An 18783-nucleotide genomic window follows, 5' to 3' on the forward strand; every position below is an offset into this window, starting at 1 on the left:
TACAAAAATGAAGGAATTTGTTCTCGCTGAATTATGCAGAACACATCGTCTACGTAACGTAGGAAGACTCTGGGCGGCGAGTTGAAAGAGGCGAGTGCTCGACGCTCAAGCCATTCCATAGTTAAATTTGCAGTGGTTACCGAAATGGATGCGCCCATCGGTGTCCCGTGCACTTGCCTGTAGAAGGTGCCTTCAAAAGTGAAGTAGGTGTTCTCCAGGCAGAACAGGAGGAGCCTCTTCAAGTCAGGAACGTCGATGGGCGTCCTTTCTGGTAGGGTAGGGTCATCGTCCAGAGCGGCGGTGCAAGTTTCCGCGGCGAGTCGAATTCCATTCTGAAGACTTCATAAACAAGATTCGTCATTTTACTCTCGACGATCAAGAAGCGCTTGTCTCGTTCGACGTCGTGTCGCTTTTTACAAGCGTGCCTATTCGACTCGCCGCGGAAACTTGCACCGCCGCTCTGGACGATGACCCTACCCTACGAGAAAGGACGCCCATCGACGTTCCTGACTTGAAGAGGCTCCTCCTGTTCTGCCTGGAGAACACCTACTTCACTTTTGAAGGCACCTTCTACAGGCAAGTGCACGGGACACCGATGGGCGCATCCATTTCGGTAACCACTGCAAATTTAACTATGGAATGGCTTGAGCGTCGAGCACTCGCCTCCTTCAACTCGCCGCCCAGAGTCTTCCTACGTTACGTAGACGATGTGTTCTGCATAATTCAGCGAGAACAAATTCCTTCATTTTTGTAACATTTGAACAGTATTGAAGCGTCCTTACAATTCACAGTCGAGGAAGAAAAAGATGGCGAGCTTCCTTTTCTGGACGTCCTCGTAAAACGTGACAGGCGCAGTCTGGCATTCACCGTGTACAGAAAGAGCACACACACAGGCAGGTATCTGCATTTTAATTCAGTGCACCCGATAAACCAGAAGAGATCGGTAGTAGCCTCTCTTGTCGGCAGAACCAAGCGTATCTGCACAACGCCACAAAGCTGTGCTGCCGACCTACAAGAGGTCCACCGTAACCTCTCGGCATGTGGCTACCCGAAGTCGTTTGTGAACTCGGTGGAACGCCATCTGTCTCAGCCCCCAAGGCCTGACTGTGTGCTCCCAAGAAAACGCGCCCCCATACCGTATGTGCCCGGTGTGAGCGAGGGCTTAGCCCGCGTTCTACGTGGCTATGACGTCCAGGTAGCTCACGTACCGTCCCAAAAATTACGCGACCGGCTGGTAAACGTGAAAGACAAGCTTCCAAAGACTAAGTTTCCTGGCATCGTCTACGGGATTCCATGTGAAGACTGCGACTGCGTGTATATCGGCGAGACAGGAAATTTCGAACAGCGGTTGAAGCAGCATATCAACGATGTAAAAAAGAAAAAAGTCGCCTCAAACGCCTTGGCAGAGCATGCAGATGACTTGGACCACAGGATTGATTGGGATAACGCCAAGATATTAGAAAAAGAAAGAAATTTGACGTCAAGACACCACTTGGAATCTCTCCTAATCCAAATGACAGATAACACCCTCAACCGGAATGACGGAACCCTCCCCCCCATCTACACGCGCTGCTTACATCATATTTTAAAACCATATAAACATTGTATCGCACGCCCTTGATTTCATTGTGAACAAGGCTCCCGTCAGGGGAGCCGAAACGTCTTTCTTTGTATTCATTCAGTGGTCGGTGTCCTTCTTTTTACCCTTCTTCATAGTACATGCTTAGCACTCATTACGGCAACCACATTACAGTAACACAAGAATCACTCTGAAAGAAACTGCTTTATTACAAAGCAATGCGCATACCAAAGCCAAGGGTAATTATTTGATAATGGATATCTGTTCCTGGACTTCTGGCTGCTTGTGCGTGCCATCGCAGTACGGCCTGTTTGCTGTCTGCTTGCAATTGCAGAACCAGTACGAGCGTGTCTCCTCAGCCACAAAGCGAATCGGCTTAAGTGTAATCTTCAGATGTGGATTTTTGTGGCTGCCATCGCAGAATGGCTGAAAAACACAGTAAAGGTAACCACAGTGTAAGCTTTCATGCAAGCAGACCTCTCAGTCCTCATAACTAGGAAGTACGATTCAAAAATTATCAAGCGGAAGAAGCATAAGGTTTGTTCGATGCAGAAAAGGTGCATGGCACCACAAATGAAAAGGTGCAGGTGGTGCCAGTTATGGTGTGCTGGGCTACACCTATTCACTGCAAGGTTCAAGGGTGCACTGCACAACGGTGGCACCTTGCCTTGCACTGTGCTCAATCGTGCACGGGGGTGCAGGATGCACCGCTGCACCTCAGGCAATCAAATGTCTAGGTGCAGAGAAACTTGGCTGAATTGAATAAACGTATAGTAACATATGTATTCTTCCTCCACTCCTTGACCCCCATGACTGCTAGCATCTCATATGACTGAATTCAATGACTTCGGAAAAAACCACACAGAGGAGCTGGTTCACAAAGTCCCAACATGAATATCATTTTCTCCAGAGCCACCTCATTCCCTAGGCTGATTCAAGAGCCACCTGGATTCTATTGAAAATAGACTCAGTGAATTCTTTGTACACGAACACATAGATCATTCAATCTGGAGGCCTGTGCATTGCATCACCAGAAAACTAGTCAACAACCGACTTTTTGGACACCTTCACAGCACTGCCACGCACCACCCCATGGAGTCAATGTATAAGAACGTATGAAATTGCTGACGCAAAAAACCCTTTGTCTTCTGATTTTCCTGACTTTTTACTGCGACCACAGGTGTGAAACAGCATTATTGGAGCCACCATTTTAATTATCTCGCCGCCTCAAACAGGCACTCTCGCATGCAGATCCGTTGGCAGTCGTAGCCACCGTTATTGTATGAAACTCTATGGGCACCCTGCAATGAAGTTTGCCTGTACATATCGTGCCACCTAGCAGTGGCGGTGAGCACCCACGAGTAGGCCCTCAGTGCCATTTCACCATTGTCCGTGGTGCTCTCAGGCCCACCAGTCTGCTTTTCCAATGGATTCACCGCGGCCTCTTGGCAGCTCCTCCGTGACAAGTGTGAACAAAAAGAGCAAGCACATATACTGCTGCGTTAAGGATTGTCACAACCACGAAGGGGATGTCAGCATCAAATTGTACCGCTTCCCTTCAAAACCGGGTGAAGCAACCCAGCAGCTGAAGTGGATTGTCGTGGTTCATGTTGCTCTTGCGAATTTCTCTTAAACGAACTAAGACGTAAATGCAAAAAGAAGAAAAAAAAAAGAACCAGCAGCGGAATCCGTAAAAACACACAATAAAGCGACAACTGCATAGAAACGTGAACTGATTCCCGCTGTTGTAAATAGGTTTAATAGTCATTTAGTTCATCTCACTCCCAAACAAACACGCAGTGGTTGTTGCTTGTCAAATCTAGTTTCATAAAAACTCCGTGCTGCAGCTTTGTATGTGCTGTGCTTCTTTCCATGCTTCTTTCCATGCCAAGATCAAGACACAGCTGCTGGAACCGGGCTTATTTATGCTGATATTTTCTCACACTTAGAACAACACAACTAAGGTTGGAGTACACCACAGCACACGTCATCATCGTCATCATCATCAGCCTAGTTACACCCACTGCAGGGCAAAGGCCTCTCCCATACTTCTCCAACTACCCCAGTCATGTACTAATTGTGGCCATGTTGTCCCTGCAAATGTCTTAATGTCATCCGCCCACCTAACTTTCTGCCGCCCCCTGCTACGCTTCCCTTCCCTTGGAATCCAGTCCGTAACCCTTAATGACCATCGGTTATCTTCCCTCCTCATTACATGTCCGGCCCATGCCCATTTCTTTTTCTTGAGTTCAATTAAGATGTCATTTACCCGCGTTTGTTGCCTCACCCAATCTGCTCTTTTCTTATCCCTTAACGTTACACCCATAATTCTTCTTTCCATAGCTCGTTGCGTCGTCCTCAATTTCAGCAGAACCCTTTTCGTAAGCCTCCAGGTTTCTGCCCCATATGTGAGTACTGGTAACACACAACTGTTATACACTTTCCTTTTGAGGGATAGTGGCAACCTGCTGTTCATGATTTGAGAATGCCTGCCAAGCACACCCCAGCCCATTCTTATTCTTCTGGTTATTTCATTCTCATGATCCGGATCCATGGTCACTACCTGCCCTAAGTAGATGTATTCCCTTACCACTTCCAGTGCCTCGCTACCTATCGTAAACTGCTGTTCTCTTCCGAGACTGTTAAACATTACTTTAGTTTTCCGCAGATTAATTTTCAGACCCACCTTTCTGCTTTGCCTCTCCAGGTCAGTGAGCATGCACTGCAATTGGTCTCTTGAGTTACTAAGCAAGGCAATATCATCAGCGAATCGCAAGTTGCTAAGGTATTCTCCATCAACTTTTATCCCCAATTCTTCCCACTCCAGGTCTCTGAATACCTCCTGTAAACATGCTGTGAATAGCATTGGAGAGATCGTATCTCCCTGTCTGACGCCTTTCTTTATTGGGATTTTGTTGCTTTCTTTGTGGAGGACTATGGTGGCTGTGGAGCCGCTATATATATCTTCCAGTATTTTTACATATGGCTCATCTACACCCTGATTCCGTAATGCCTCCATGACTGCTGAGGTTTCGACTGAATCAAACGCTTTCTCGTAATCAATGAAAGCTATATGTAAGGGTTGGTTATATTCTGCACATTTCTCTATCACTTGATTGATAGTGTGAATATGGTCTATTGTTGAGTAGCCTTTACGGAATCCTGCCTGGTCCTTTGGTTGACAGAAGTCTAAGGTGTTCCTGATTCTATTTGCGATTACTTTAGTAAATACTTTGTAGGCAACAGACAGTAAGCTGATCGGTCTATAATTGTTCAAGTCTTTGGCGTCCCCTTTCTTATGGATTAGGATTATGTTAGCGTTCTTCCAAGATTCCGGTACGCTCGAGGTTATGAGGCATTGCATATACAGCGTGGCCAGTTTCTCTAGAACAATCTGACCACCATCCTTCAACAAATATGCTGTTACCTGATCTTCCCCAGCTGCCTTCCCCCTTTGCATAGCTCCCAAGGCTTCTTTTACTTCTTCCGGCGTTACTTGTGGGATTTCAAAATCCTCTAGACTATTCCCTCTTCCATTATCGTCGTGGGTGCCACTGGTACTGTATAAATCTCTGTAGAACTCCTCAGCCACTTGAACTATCTCATCCATATTAGTAATGATATTTCCGGCATTATCTCTTGATGCATACATGTGATTCTTGCCTATTCTTAGTTTTTTCTTCACTGCTTTTAGGCTTCCTCCGTTCCTGAGAGCATGTTCAATTCTATCCATATTATACTTCATTATGTCAGCTGTCTTGCGCTTGTTGATTAACTTGGAAAGTTTTGCCAGTTCTATTCTAGCTGTAGGGTTAGAGGCTTTCATACATTGGCGTTTCTTGATCAGATCTTTCGTCTCCTGTGTTAGCTTACTGGCATCCTGTCTAACAGAGTTACCACCGACTTCCAATGCACACTCCTTAATGATGCCCACAAGATTGTCGTTCATTGCTTCAACACTAAGGTCCTCTTCCTGAGTTAAAGCCGAATACCTGGAATTCCTCTATTTTCCCTCTTACCGCTAACTCATTAATCGGCTTCTTATGTACCAGTTTCTTCCGTTCCCTTCTCAGGTCTAGGCTAATTCGAGTTCTTACCATCCTGTGGTCACTGCATGAAGCGCACCTTGCCGAGCACGTCCACATCTTGTATGATGCCAGGGTTGGCGCAGAGTATGAAATCTATTTCATTTCTAGTCTCGCCATTCGGGCTCCTCCACGTCCACTTTCGGCTATCCCGCTTGCAGAAGAAGGTATTCATTATCCTCATATTATTCTGTTCCGCAAACTCTACTAATAACTCTCCTCTGCTATTCCTAGAGCCTATGCCATATTCCCCCACTGACTTGTCTCCAGCCTGCTTCTTGCCTACCCTGGCATTGAAGTCGCCCATCAGTATAGTGTATTTTGTTTTGACTTTACCCATCGCCGATTCCACGTCTTCATAAAAGCTTTCGACTTCCTGGTCATCATGACTGCATGTAGGGGCATAGACTTGTACCACCTTCAATTTGTACCTCTTATTAAGTTTCACAACAAGACCTGCCACCCTCTCATTAATGCTATAGAATTCCTGTATGTTACTAGCTATTTCCTTATTAATCAGGAATCCGACTCCTAGTTCTCGTCTCTCCGCTAAGCCCCGGTAGCACAGTACGTGCCCGCTTTTTAGCACTGTATATGCTTCTTTTGTCCTCCTAACCTCACTGAGCCCTATTATATCCCATTTACTACCCTCTAATTTCTCCAATAACACTGCTAGACTCGCCTCACTAGCTAACGTTCTAACGTTAAACGTTGCCAGGTTCAGATTCCAATGGCGGCCTGTCCGGAGCCAGGTATTCTTAGCACCCTCTGCAGCGTCACAGATCTGACCGCCGCCGTGGTCAGTTGCTTCGCGGCTGCTGGGGACTGAGGGCCGGGGTTTGATTGTTGTATTCATATAGGAGGTTGTGGCCAGGTACTGCACCAGGGTGGCCAATCCTGCTCAGGTGAGAGAGTGCGTTACCGGTTTTGGTCACCGGGATCAGGCCACACTCCAGGCCTGTTTGTGCAATTTTCTCAACACACGGTTTTCTTTTTTTTGTATTTTCCGGTGGAGAATTGCGTGGCACCGCGATTTGAACCACGGTCATCTTGCACGGGAGGCGGATAGTCTACCGTCTCCGCAGGAGTTAAATTTAAAAAATTAAATCATGGGGTTTTATGTGACAAAACCACTTTCTGATTATGAGGCACGCCGTAGTGGAGGACTCCGGAAATTTCGACCACCTGGGGTTCTTTAACGTGCACCCAATTCTAAGTACACGGGTGTTTTCGCATTTCGCCCCTATCGAAATGCGGCCACCATGGCCGGGATTCGATCCCGCGACCTCGTGCTCAGCAGTCTAACACCATAGCCACTGAGCAACCACGGCGGGTCCCGCAGGGGTTGTACGCCTCATTTCACCTACAGTGGTGCCCTATTTGATCAGTCAAGGTGGACCAATCTGAGCTCGGTTATACCGCACGAATGGCACTTGGCTAGAGAACCTGGTATTTATGACCTGCATATGTGTGGCCATATATATATATATATATATATATATATATATATATATATAATGTATATAGGGGTACGGCGCCGCATCTGGGATGGGTGACTTACGTCCACTGCTGTTACAGGCTGCGGTCGCCTGGGCCGTTTGCTCCTGGGTCCCCGGATCCTGCGAGCTGACCGACCCTGATCGCCTGCCTCTTCCCTGGCCTACTGCAACCCTTCTGAGACCAAACTTGAATGAAATCGGCGCTTCAATCTGGCAACATGGAACTTCGACATCGACACGTGGCTTCAGCTGCTGTACATATAATCGCCAGCCATCATCCGCCTGCTTTGGGTACGGCGCCGCATCTGGGATGGGTGACTTACGTCCACTGCTGTTACAGGCTGCGGTCGCCTGGGCCGTTTGCTCCTGGGTCCCCGGATCCTGCGAGCTGACCGACCCTGATCGCCTGCCTCTTCCCTGGCCTACTGCAACCCTTCTGAGACCAAACTTGAATGAAATCGGCGCTTCAATCTGGCAACATGGAACTTCGACATCGACACGTGGCTTCAGCTGCTGTACATATAATCGCCAGCCATCATCCGCCTGCTTTGGGTACGGCGCCGCATCTGGGATGGGTGACTTACGTCCACTGCTGTTACAGGCTGCGGTCACCTGGGCCGTTTGCTCCTGGGTCCCCGGATCCTGCGAGCTGACCGACCCTGATCGCCTGCCTCTTCCCTGGCCTACTGCAACCCTTCTGAGACCAAACTTGAATGAAATCGGCGCTTCAATCTGGCAACATGGAACTTCGACATCGACACGTGGCTTCAGCTGCTGTACATATAATCGCCAGCCATCATCCGCCTGCTTTGGGTACGGCGCCGCATCTGGGATGGGTGACTTACGTCCACTGCTGTTACAGGTTAGTTATATGAGGGGTGCCTCCTGTACCAAGTGCAGTCATTCCTGTCTTATTGCGGTGCCGTGCCCACTAGAGTTTTAAGATGAATTGAGGCGATTGTTGTGTATTCCGTACAACCTGTGTTCTGACGTCCTAAACATATTGCTTATGCTGTCGGGCGATGTTGAATCGAACCTGGGCCCCATGAGTAAAGCGGAAGCTGATGCCTTTGCTTCGGCCCTAAAAAGCATCGACAAACTAGTAGCTGATCATACCACAATGTTAGCTCATCTGAAAAAAGTAAGTGACGAGCAAGAAACGGCTAAAAATCAGATCAAGTTACTTAATGCTAAAGTCGCTGCCCTTGAGGCAACGATTGCATTGCAGCGAAACACCGAAGGTTCTACTGACGACGGCCTGCGCAAGGTTTCACATCAGTTGGCAGAAATTACGTCTCGTTGCGACGATGCTGAAAACAGGCAGCGACGATCAAATCTTCTCTTTTTTGGGATTGAGGATAATGTGGATGAAGAATGGGCCAAGGCCGAGGGAAAAATAATAAGCTTTTGCTCTCAACGATTAGAAATAACGGCTACTAGTTCACAATTTGAGCGTGTTCACAGGCTCGGCAAGTTCACCGAAGGAAAGAACAGACCAATTATCGCAAAACTAACCTTCTTCAAAGACAAGCAGCAGATTTTGTCTTCGGCACGAAAATTAAAAGGAACGACCTTTTCCATCAGCGAAGATTTTTCACCAGCGACACGACAAGCAGGGCGAAAATTAGTGGGCTTTGCCAAAGCCCAAAACAAGCCTTTCAAAGTATCAGTCGACCGTCTGCATATAAACAAAAACACCTACATATATGATATCAACACTGACTCAGTTGTTCTAGCTAGCAGATAGCTAAAGTTTAACACGTGCATGCAAGATCTGAATAAAGCTGAGTCATATCAAGCCACTTGCTCATTATCGATATCATCTTGTAATATCCGCAGCCTACTACCGAAACGCGATTTAGTCTGTTCTTTCCTTGATGACAGTGACTGCGACATACTTGCCCTTACCGAAACGTGGCTATACCCTGACATCACCAATAGCGAAATTCTGCCTGATCGTAACAATTTTAACATATACCGAAATGACCGTAAAAATAGGCGAGGCGGAGGTGTTCTTCTCGCAATAAAAAATACTCTACAGTCATACGTAATCAATGCACACTCTAACATAGAAATTATCTGGGTAGCCTGCAAAACCAAGTTTTCCACTCTGCTCATTGGCAATTGTTACCGACCTCCTGACTGTAGCCTTTCATTTGTTAACGAACTGCGCAGTAGCATCACTGAGGCTGTCCAGATATGTCGCACCAACGCCATTTACATTTTCGGTGACTTTAATTTTCCTACAATAGACTGGAACCGATTGTCTTCCCCCTGCCGCATGTCCACAGAATTTATCTACCTAACCTTAGATTTTAACTTATTTCAAATAGTGAAACAACCCACACGCGGTTCAAATATCCTCGACCTAATCCTTACGACGGCTCCTGAAAGAGTAGGTGCCCTAGTACACATGGATGGTTTTAGTGATCACAAGCTCCTTCAAGTTTCCCTTAACATTCCGCCACCATTCTCCGGCACCGACAGCAAAAAAATTCGCGATTACAGTAAAGCCAACTACAGCAAAACCAACGCCGAACTCGAAACCTTCTACACTGACACATTCCTACCATCCTTCGACAGTCGTCCCATCGAAGACAACTGGGTACTTTACCGAGACAAATTGTGTGCGCTAGCAAATCAGTACGTCCCGCTAATAACAGTCAAAAATGATAAATCAAACCCCTGGTTTACAAAATCCCTCCGGAATCTTAGAAACAAAAAGAACGTTTATACCGCACAGCTAAACGACATAGCTCGCCTTCCGCGTGGAAGGCATACCAAGATTTTATGATAACTTACTGTTCCGCAGTAGAATCTGCTAAGCATAAATATTTTTCTAGCGATTTACCTTCCCTTCTGAAATCTAACTCTAAGAAGTTTTGGAAACTTGTATCCCCCGAACACGATCCGCAACAGATATCTTTGCTAGACGACAATCATGTTCCACTTTCAGACAGTCATTGCACCTCGGCATTTAACACATTCTTTTCATCTGTTTTCACCCGGGAAGACCACTTTGACGTTCCATACGTACCCGATTTTGATTTCCCATATATGGAACCGATCGAAATAACTGCAGAGGGCATAGTACTTCTAATTAAAAACCTTAAATTATCCACTTCAGCCGGAATTGACAATATTAACTCTAAAATTCTTAAGAACACTGTCTCCGTTTCTGCTAACATTTTATACCACCTTTTCAGGCAATCTTTAGCGACAGGTCAACTTCCCTCCGATTGGAAAATTGGTAAAATAGTGCCTGTGTTCAAAGCCGGTGATAAACATACTCCCGAAAGCTACCGTCCAATTTCTTTAACTTGCATCTGCTGCAAACTTCTCGAACACATCATCGCTTCTCATGTTTACCGACACTTAGAATCTAACAATTTCTTTTTTAACAACCAACACGGATTCAGGAAAGGTTTCTCTTGCGAAACCCAGCTTCTAGAATTAAGTACAGAACTACACTTCAACATGAACAATAACTTCCAGACTGACTGTATTTTTCTTGATTTCTCGAAAGCCTTTGACCGGGTCGCCCATTGCCGTCTGATTTCTAAATTATCTGCCCTTCGATTAGACTCGCTAACCTTATCTTGGCTCCGTAACTTCCTTTCACTCCGCCAGCAGTTCACGGTAATTAACAATTTCCAATCCTCCCTTTCTCACGTAACTTCGGGCGTACCACAGGGGTGCGTTCTCGGTCCCCTATTGTTTTTAATCTACATAAACGACTTGCCAGAAAACATTTCTTCCTGCATGCGAATCTTCGCTGACGATTGTATCATATATCGTCCAATAACCTGTGCCGATGACCACTTAACGCTGCAAAACGACCTTTACCGCATTAACAACTGGTGTAAAAAATGGCTTATGTCGCTGAATACAGAAAAATGCAAAATAATCTCCTTCACACGCAAGCAAAACATTTCCAACTACTACTACACCATTAACAACTACCAACTGTCGCAGGCATCATCTTATAAGTACCTTGGTATTCATTTCACACCCAACCTCTCCTGGTCTCACCATATTACCACCATAAGCGCAAAAGCTTCAAAATCTTTAGGATATTTACGTCGAAATTTACATAACTGTCCCACTCACGTTCGTCATCTAGCTTATCAGACCTTCGTTCGCCCACAGCTTGAATACGCCGCATCTATCTGGTCCCCCTACCAAAATTATTTAATTAACATGCTTGAAGCAGTTCAGAATAGGGCTGCCCGTTTCATTTCACGCAATTATGACAACCATAACAGCATAACGCAAATTAAGCTCAATCTTTCACTTGAACCCCTTAGTGCTCGTCGCGACATTGCCCTTTTATGCCTTTTTCACAAATACGCATGCAGCAACAGACCATTCCCATTTCACCTTGATGCTCCTTCCATCACATCACGTCGGTTGCATAATCACTTAAGTTTCACGCGATTATATGGGTCAACTCACACCTTCAACGCATCTGCTCTTCCACGCGCCATACGTTTGTGGAATGATCTTCCAGACAACATTGCATCCGAACCAGACCACGATAATGTCCGTCAACTCCTGCACTCTCTCTTTTCGCAATAAAAACTTGCCACTAGTATTTCCAGTTTTATTTTACTTCCGGTGCCATGTTCTGTATACTACCCATGTATTTATTTATTTGTTATTTTGACAGCTTTAAGACCAAAGACATCCGTCATTTTTTTGTACCACTGCACGTGTTTTTTTTTTTCTCTTCAGTATCCCACTTTGTGCCCGACTGCATTCCTTATATTGATAAATGTTTTTACTGTGCACGCCATTAGTTCCTGCGATTTTATCATGCCCTACCATTGTGCGTATTTTAAACCCTGCCAACTGCTCATGCGCCTAGATTCCGCATATTTGTCAGTCTATCTTTCGTTGTAGTTTCTTTTCTTGTTACTGTTGTCATTGTTATCGGTATACTCTATAGTTCTTGTATCCAGTTTTTCCATATGTATAATGCCAGCCAATATTTTTTTTTTCTCTCTTCGTGTTATCCTTTTTCCCGCCCGACCTTGTACTTGCCGCCATACCACATTATCATCGATTCCTCTCCTTTATGTTAACCTGCAAATTTGAGCCGTACGTTGTACACCGACAAGTTACTTTCTATTTTCTTTATTACCCCCCTTACTCAATGACCTGTAAAGGGGCCTGTAAGGTATGTTCAATAAATAAATATATATATATATATATATATATATATATATATACATTTTTTTAAGGAGCGTTCCCGTACAGTGATAAAATAAAGGAAAAGACATTAAAAAGGAAGAAAATATTTGGGGGGAAAAAAAGGAACATAAGAGGTGATTTGAACTCGTGACCCTTGGATGTTGCCAGCACACGTCAAGTATTCACAAATCAGCATTTCTCTCGCACAAGCTCGCACACGTTTGTTCAGTCGTCATGTTGTTTAGTCTCAGCTGATTGCTGTCTATTATGTTTCAACATGAGGGAGAATGTGATGACATCTCACATTCGAGCTTGAACGACAATTCTAGAATATGCTCGAGGCACTTTGGCAATGGAGAAAAAAGCACTTACCTTCCAATTCACCAAAACCTCTACAATTGTGAGGTGCAAGGCATGCTCCAAGTAATGAAGCTACAAATGACAGTTGAAAAAACGTCCACGGCCGTATTTGCTCATTAAGTAGCATAAAATAATGACTTGTTAACTTACTTTGACTTGGACGTCTTAAGCCTGCTTGCTTTGTTGTGACAAAGACTTCGCGACCTGCGGTGGTTGCTTAGTGGCTATGGTGTTGGGCTGCTATGCGAAGGTTGTGGGATTGTTCCACACCTGTGGCAAGTTGTTTTTTCATCCAATTTCATTTCCCATTAATTTATCGTTTCATTATTTCATTTATTAAGCACAAGTAATTTTCCCTATGTTGTCCTTGGTGTCAGTGTTTGCTGGCTTCTTATGATATGACTTATAAAAAATCCGGCCCCTCGGTTAATCCCCTTTCTTCTTGTTTATAATTTAAATTAAGCACTTTGCTGCCATGTCCATGCTGTTTACTTCTTTGACACAATATATATGGTTGTAGTCGTAAATTTGACGTTCTTTCTCAAGCGGCGGTAATCCAAAATGGGCCTAGATGTCTTCGATTGCCTTAAAACCACAATTTAGAAAGATCGACACATTTAAAATGAGCACCGCAAAAGGATGCCTACATAGCAGTGGCTACCTCAGTGTTTTGCGGAACTTACATGGTGGCGCTGACGGCTCAGCCATTTGAAACCTGTCGGTCGTTCTAAATTGCAGTTTTAAGGCAACTGAAAACACTGAACCCATTTTGGACAACTGACGCTTGAGAAAGAACATCAAATTTACGACTACAACCATGTATATTGTGTCAAAGAAGTAAACAGCACGGATATCACAGCGAGGTGCTTAAATTATGGTGTCTTAGGTGCCAAAATCACGATCTGATTAGGAGGCACGCCGTGGTGGGGGACTTTGGAATAATTTGGACCACTTGGGGTTCTTTAACGTGGACCTAAATCTAATTACGTGGGTGTTTTGGTATCTCGACCCCATCGAAATTCGGCCGCCGAGGCCGGTAGTTGATCCCGTGACCTTGTGCTTAGCAGCCCAACACCAGAGCCACTAAGCAACCACCGCAGGTCACAAAGTATTTGTCACAACAAAGAAAATATGCTTAAGACGTTAAACTCAAAGCGAGTTAATAAATCACTATTTTATGACACTTAAGTGAGCAGATACGGCCGTGGACGTCTTTCAACTGTCATTTGTCACTTCATTATTTGGAGTGTGCCTTGCACCTCAAATTGTAGAGGTTCTGGCGCATTGGCAGGTAAGCGCTTTTTTCTTCGTTGACAAAGTGCCTCGAGCATATTCTGGTATTGTCGCTCGGGCTCGAATGTGAGAGGGCATTACCGCTGAAGCATCATAGAGAGCAATCAGCCGAGACTAAACAATGCAAAAACTGAACAAATATACGCTAGCGTGCACAAGAGAGATGCTAATTTTTGAATACTCGACGTGTGCTGCAGTGTACTCCAACCTTAGCGGAGAAAATATCGGCACGAATGAGCTCGGTTCCAGCATTTGCGTCTTGATCTTGGTGCAGGAAGAAGCACAGTACGTACAAAGCTCCAGCACGGAGCGCTTAAGAAACTAGATTTGACACATAACAACCACTGCGCGTTTGTTTTGGATCAAGACGAGCTAAACAACTATCTAAACTGATTTACAACAGCGGGAATCAGTTCACGCGTTTTTATGCAGTTGACACTTCATTGTGTTTTTACGGATGCCTATGCTGGTCCTTTATTTTTTTTCTTGTTTTTGGATTAATGTCTTAGTTCATTTAATAGAAATTCACAAGACTGACACGAACCGCTACAATCCACTTCAGCCGCTGGGTTGCTTCCCCCGGTTTTGAAGGGAAGCGGTACAATTTGATGCCGACATACCCTTCGCAGTTGTGACAATTTTTAACGCAGCAGTATCTGCACTTGTTCTTTTTGTTCACACTTCTCAGAGACGGAGCTGTGAAGAGGCTGCGGTGAATCCATTGGAAAATTGGAAAAGCAAGCTTTCAGGCAGGCCTGAGCGCACCATGGTCAATGGCGAAATGACGGTGAGGGCCTGCCCGTGGGTGCTCACCATTGCTGCTAGGTGGCGCGACATGTACAGGCAAACTTCATTGCAGGGCGCCCTATGTAGCCACCACCGCGGCAACGCTAGGTCTAGCTGCTTCGACGTTCGGTACCAAGACTATTGCTGTTCGGTGCCGCGTTTTTAATTGAAAGAATTCGCCGCTGTCTGCAATGACGATGTCTCCGCCTTTGTAATCCTCGCCGATGGCTTCGAAGCTCGGAAAGCACGACGTGATGCATAATGCCGGTTCCCGAAAGTCAGCTTCGCCTCAATACAGTAGTTTTACGCGGCGAAGCATACCAAGAGTGGGAAGGGGCAATTGTCACGGGACACAGTATGTTATAAAAACTTGGAGCGCTATAAACACACAGGATGTATCGAAGCAATACACACCACACACGCTCGTGTGGTGTGTGTTGCTTCTCGACGTAAGTTTTTATACTAATGCATTACCAACTAGCCCACCTATCCATCCTTTTGACACATTATGTATTCCTTTATTATACACGCGTGCAGTCGCCGTCTCCTGTCACAGCATGAGCACCGACACGCCTAGTAGGTGTACTGGCAGGTGTTCAGAGCTATCTTAGACGTGCCTGTGGCAATTTGAGCCCTTGAGAGCAGTAAAAGGCATGCATTCATTTTTGCGGACTGCCCGATTTTTCGGACGTTTTCGCGGCCCCTAGGGTGTCCGAAAAATCGGACGTTGACTGTAGCTACACTGTAAATAATTCTAAGCTTGCCGAGACTTATTTGGACCTAATAGGCCTTTCGAGCCAACCTTTACTAAGAACATTTTTACCATCGCCATCCATTATCCATTCATTTCTAACAAAAAAAAAAAATTCGGCAGGACCCATTTCGGGATAACTGTCGACGGTAATGCATTGAGAATCGAGTCAATCAGCAACGTACTGCCACCGTCGAAACGAGTTATGTATGAGGTGAGTACTGCAGCAGGATGCCCCTTTCACGCTTCCCCAAGAACACTCGGCGCCATCTAGCACAGCCACCACAAAGCCTCTATGTGACCTCTGAAATTCATGGTGTGCCAGTGCATTCAAACGCTTAGGAACGCGTCATGCTGCAACCACGACCCTCTCTCACGCTTATTTCTGGACATTCTGCACCATCTAGTGGCACTGATCAAGTCTGCACGTGGCCTCCCAGATGAGAAGCGTGGTGCGCCGGGACCTGCTAATGCTGAGAATTGCTACCTCGCTTGCTGCACACTCAATGGCGCATACTTAGTGACTCAAGCTGGCGAGAGGTTTGCTGAAGAGCGGCATGTACCCAGTGCATTCATGGCACAGCTCGCAAAAAGCATTGGTGTGAAAGATGTTCATTGAAAAGTGGCACACACCCAGTGCATGAGCAGCATAGCCCGATAATGCACCAGGTTGCTGTCCTTGAGGAACCTTGTGATGTAGGTTCACTTCTGCTCAGCATTGGAGAAATTTAAGGGACCTTTTCCGGCATCGTAGAATGGCACATACCCAGTGACCCAAATTGGCATCAAAGAGGTTCTACAGTGACAGCATCTACACAGCATCTACAGTGACCCATGATGATGTGAAAGAGGTTCATTGAAGAGCAGTATGTATGTACACATTGCCAAATACTCAGTGACCCAAGTTGGTCCAATGGCTGCTTTTGAACTGTTCCCTTAGCATAGTAGCCCTATGCACTACCCATTCAACTACGGACTATGCAGTGACCCAGGCAGGTGGGAGAACGGTTAAAGCAGATAAAAACACAGCCCCAAGAAAGTGCGTGAAGTACCCCAAGAGTGCTAATGTATTAAAATGCCAGCATTATGAGTACATTGCAGATTTGGGCAGTGTTACAATACTGACCTCTGTTATCATGAAGATGTCTAACCCCTGTATTCTCAAACAATGCTTGACTTGAAGCTCTTCTTTCATTCCACCTACTTGTGCAAAGCACGTAACCTCAGCCAAAGAAGATGCTATGCTTCTCAAGAATTGCCATGGAGTGTCAATGAAGTGCACTGGCAGCTTCTGTCACAGGGGTGGCACTGCCCACACAGTTTCTGACAAAATTTACTAAAGGTGGTGCTAGCCTCTATGGGAGGTGCCGGCATGGGAATGATGGATATAGTGCATGGATATTTTAAACTCCATCCTTTTGGCTTCAAACGGCTTTGTAAATTTTCAAATTGATCATTTTCAAGAAGCTATTCTATTACACTTGCTACAATTCGCAATGATTATACATGCGGGCAGGGACTTATTGTCTTGCTGTATTAGGAAACTATGAGTGCTTTGAAATGTAGAAAGATAAAGCACAATAAATGTCACAAGGACACAACAAGCACAAAGATTAGACAAATTCATGTACTAGCCATCATTCCTGTGGAAGCTGAATGATCTCAGTGCCAGAGCTCCTTCTAGCAATTTTAGCAGAAAGCTCTATGGCACTGCCATACACTTTCCTGGGTCGGGGAGGAGTATTGAGTAGAGGTACGTTCCAGAATATGGGGGTAAGTACAGGAGGCATACGTGAATGTCTACAAATATTACACAACTACCTTGCTTCATCAGAAGTAGAATATTATCAATCAAGGAAAAGGGGTCAGGCAGGGAGAAACAATCTCTCCAATGCTATTCTTCGCAAGCTTAGAAGTATTCAAGCTATTAGACTGGGAAGGCTTAGGCGAAGATCAACAGCAAATATATCATCAACCTTCGGTTTTCAGATGACAATGCCCTGTTCAGCAATCATCATCATCATCAGCCTAGTTACGCCCACTGCAGGGTAAAGGCCTCTCCCATACTTCTCCAACTACCCCGGTCATGTACTAATTGTGGCCATGTTGTCCCTGCAAACGTCTTAATGTCATCCGCCCACCTAACTTTCTGCCGCCCCCTGCTACGCTTCCCTTCTCTTGGAATCCAGTTCGTAACCCTTAGTGACCATCGGTTATCTTCCCTCCTCATTACATGTCCGGCCCATGCCCGTTTCTTTTTCTTGATTTCAACTAAGATGTCATTTACCCGCGTTTGTTGCCTAACCCAATCTGCTCTTTTCTTATCCCTTAACGTTACACCCATCATTCTTCTTTCCATAGCTCGTTGCATCGTCCTCAATTTCAGCAGAACCCTTTTCGTAAGCCTCCAGGTTTCTGCCGCATATGTGAGTACTGGTAACACGCAGCTGTTATACACTTTCCTTTTGAGGGATAGTGGCAACTTGCTGTTCATGATTTGAGAATGCCTGCCAAACGCACCCCAACCCATTCTTATTCTTCTGGCTATTTCAGTCTCATGATCCGGATCCGTGGTCACTACCTGCCCTAAGTAGATGTATTCCCTTACCACTTCCAGTGCTTCACTACCTATCGTAAACTGCTGTTCTCTTCCGAGACTGTTAAACAATACTTTAGTTTTCTGCAGATTAATTTTCAGACCCACCCTTCTGCTTTGCCTCTCCAGGTCAGTGAGCATGCATTGCAATTGGTCTCCTGAGTTACTAAGCAAGGCAATATCATCAGCGAATCGCAAGTTGCTAAGGTATTCTCCATCAACTTTTATGCCCAATTCTTCCCACTCCAGGCCTCTGAATACCTCCTATAAACATGCTGTGAATAGCATTGGAGATATCGTATCTCCCTGTCTGACGCCTTTCTTTATAGGGATTTTGTTGCTTTCTTTGTGGAGGACTACGGTGGCTGTGGAGCCGCTATAGATATCTTCCAGTATTTTTACATATGGCTCATCTACACCCTGATTCCGTAATGCCTCCATGACTGCTGAGGTTTCGATTGAATCAAACGCTTTCTCGTAATCAATGAAAGCTATATATAAGGGTTGGTTATATTCTGCACATTTCTCTATCACTTGATTGATAGTGTAATATGGTCTATTGTTGAGTAGCCTTTACGGAATCCTGCCTGGTCCTTTGGTTGACAGAAGTCTAAGGTGTTCCTGATTCTATTTGCGATTAC

The 18783-nt window shown here is 45.3% G+C and overlaps 1 protein-coding gene across 1 annotated transcript in view; it reads right to left on the reverse strand.

Moving 5' to 3' along the window:
* Window positions 1-1764: 1764 nt before the first annotated feature.
* LOC135920066 (CDGSH iron-sulfur domain-containing protein 3, mitochondrial-like) overlaps window positions 1765-18783 on the reverse strand; it is a 47631-nt gene continuing 30612 nt past the window's right edge. Inside the window, exon 3 of the mRNA XM_065454114.1 lies at window positions 1765-2005. Within this exon, the coding sequence (XP_065310186.1) occupies window positions 1823-2005 (183 nt within the window). The 3' untranslated portion in view covers window positions 1765-1822. The remainder of the gene's footprint in view (window positions 2006-18783) is intronic.

The sequence above is a fragment of the Dermacentor albipictus genome, unplaced genomic scaffold (genome assembly GCF_038994185.2).
Source record: "Dermacentor albipictus isolate Rhodes 1998 colony unplaced genomic scaffold, USDA_Dalb.pri_finalv2 scaffold_18, whole genome shotgun sequence".
NCBI lineage: Eukaryota > Metazoa > Arthropoda > Arachnida > Ixodida > Ixodidae > Dermacentor > Dermacentor albipictus.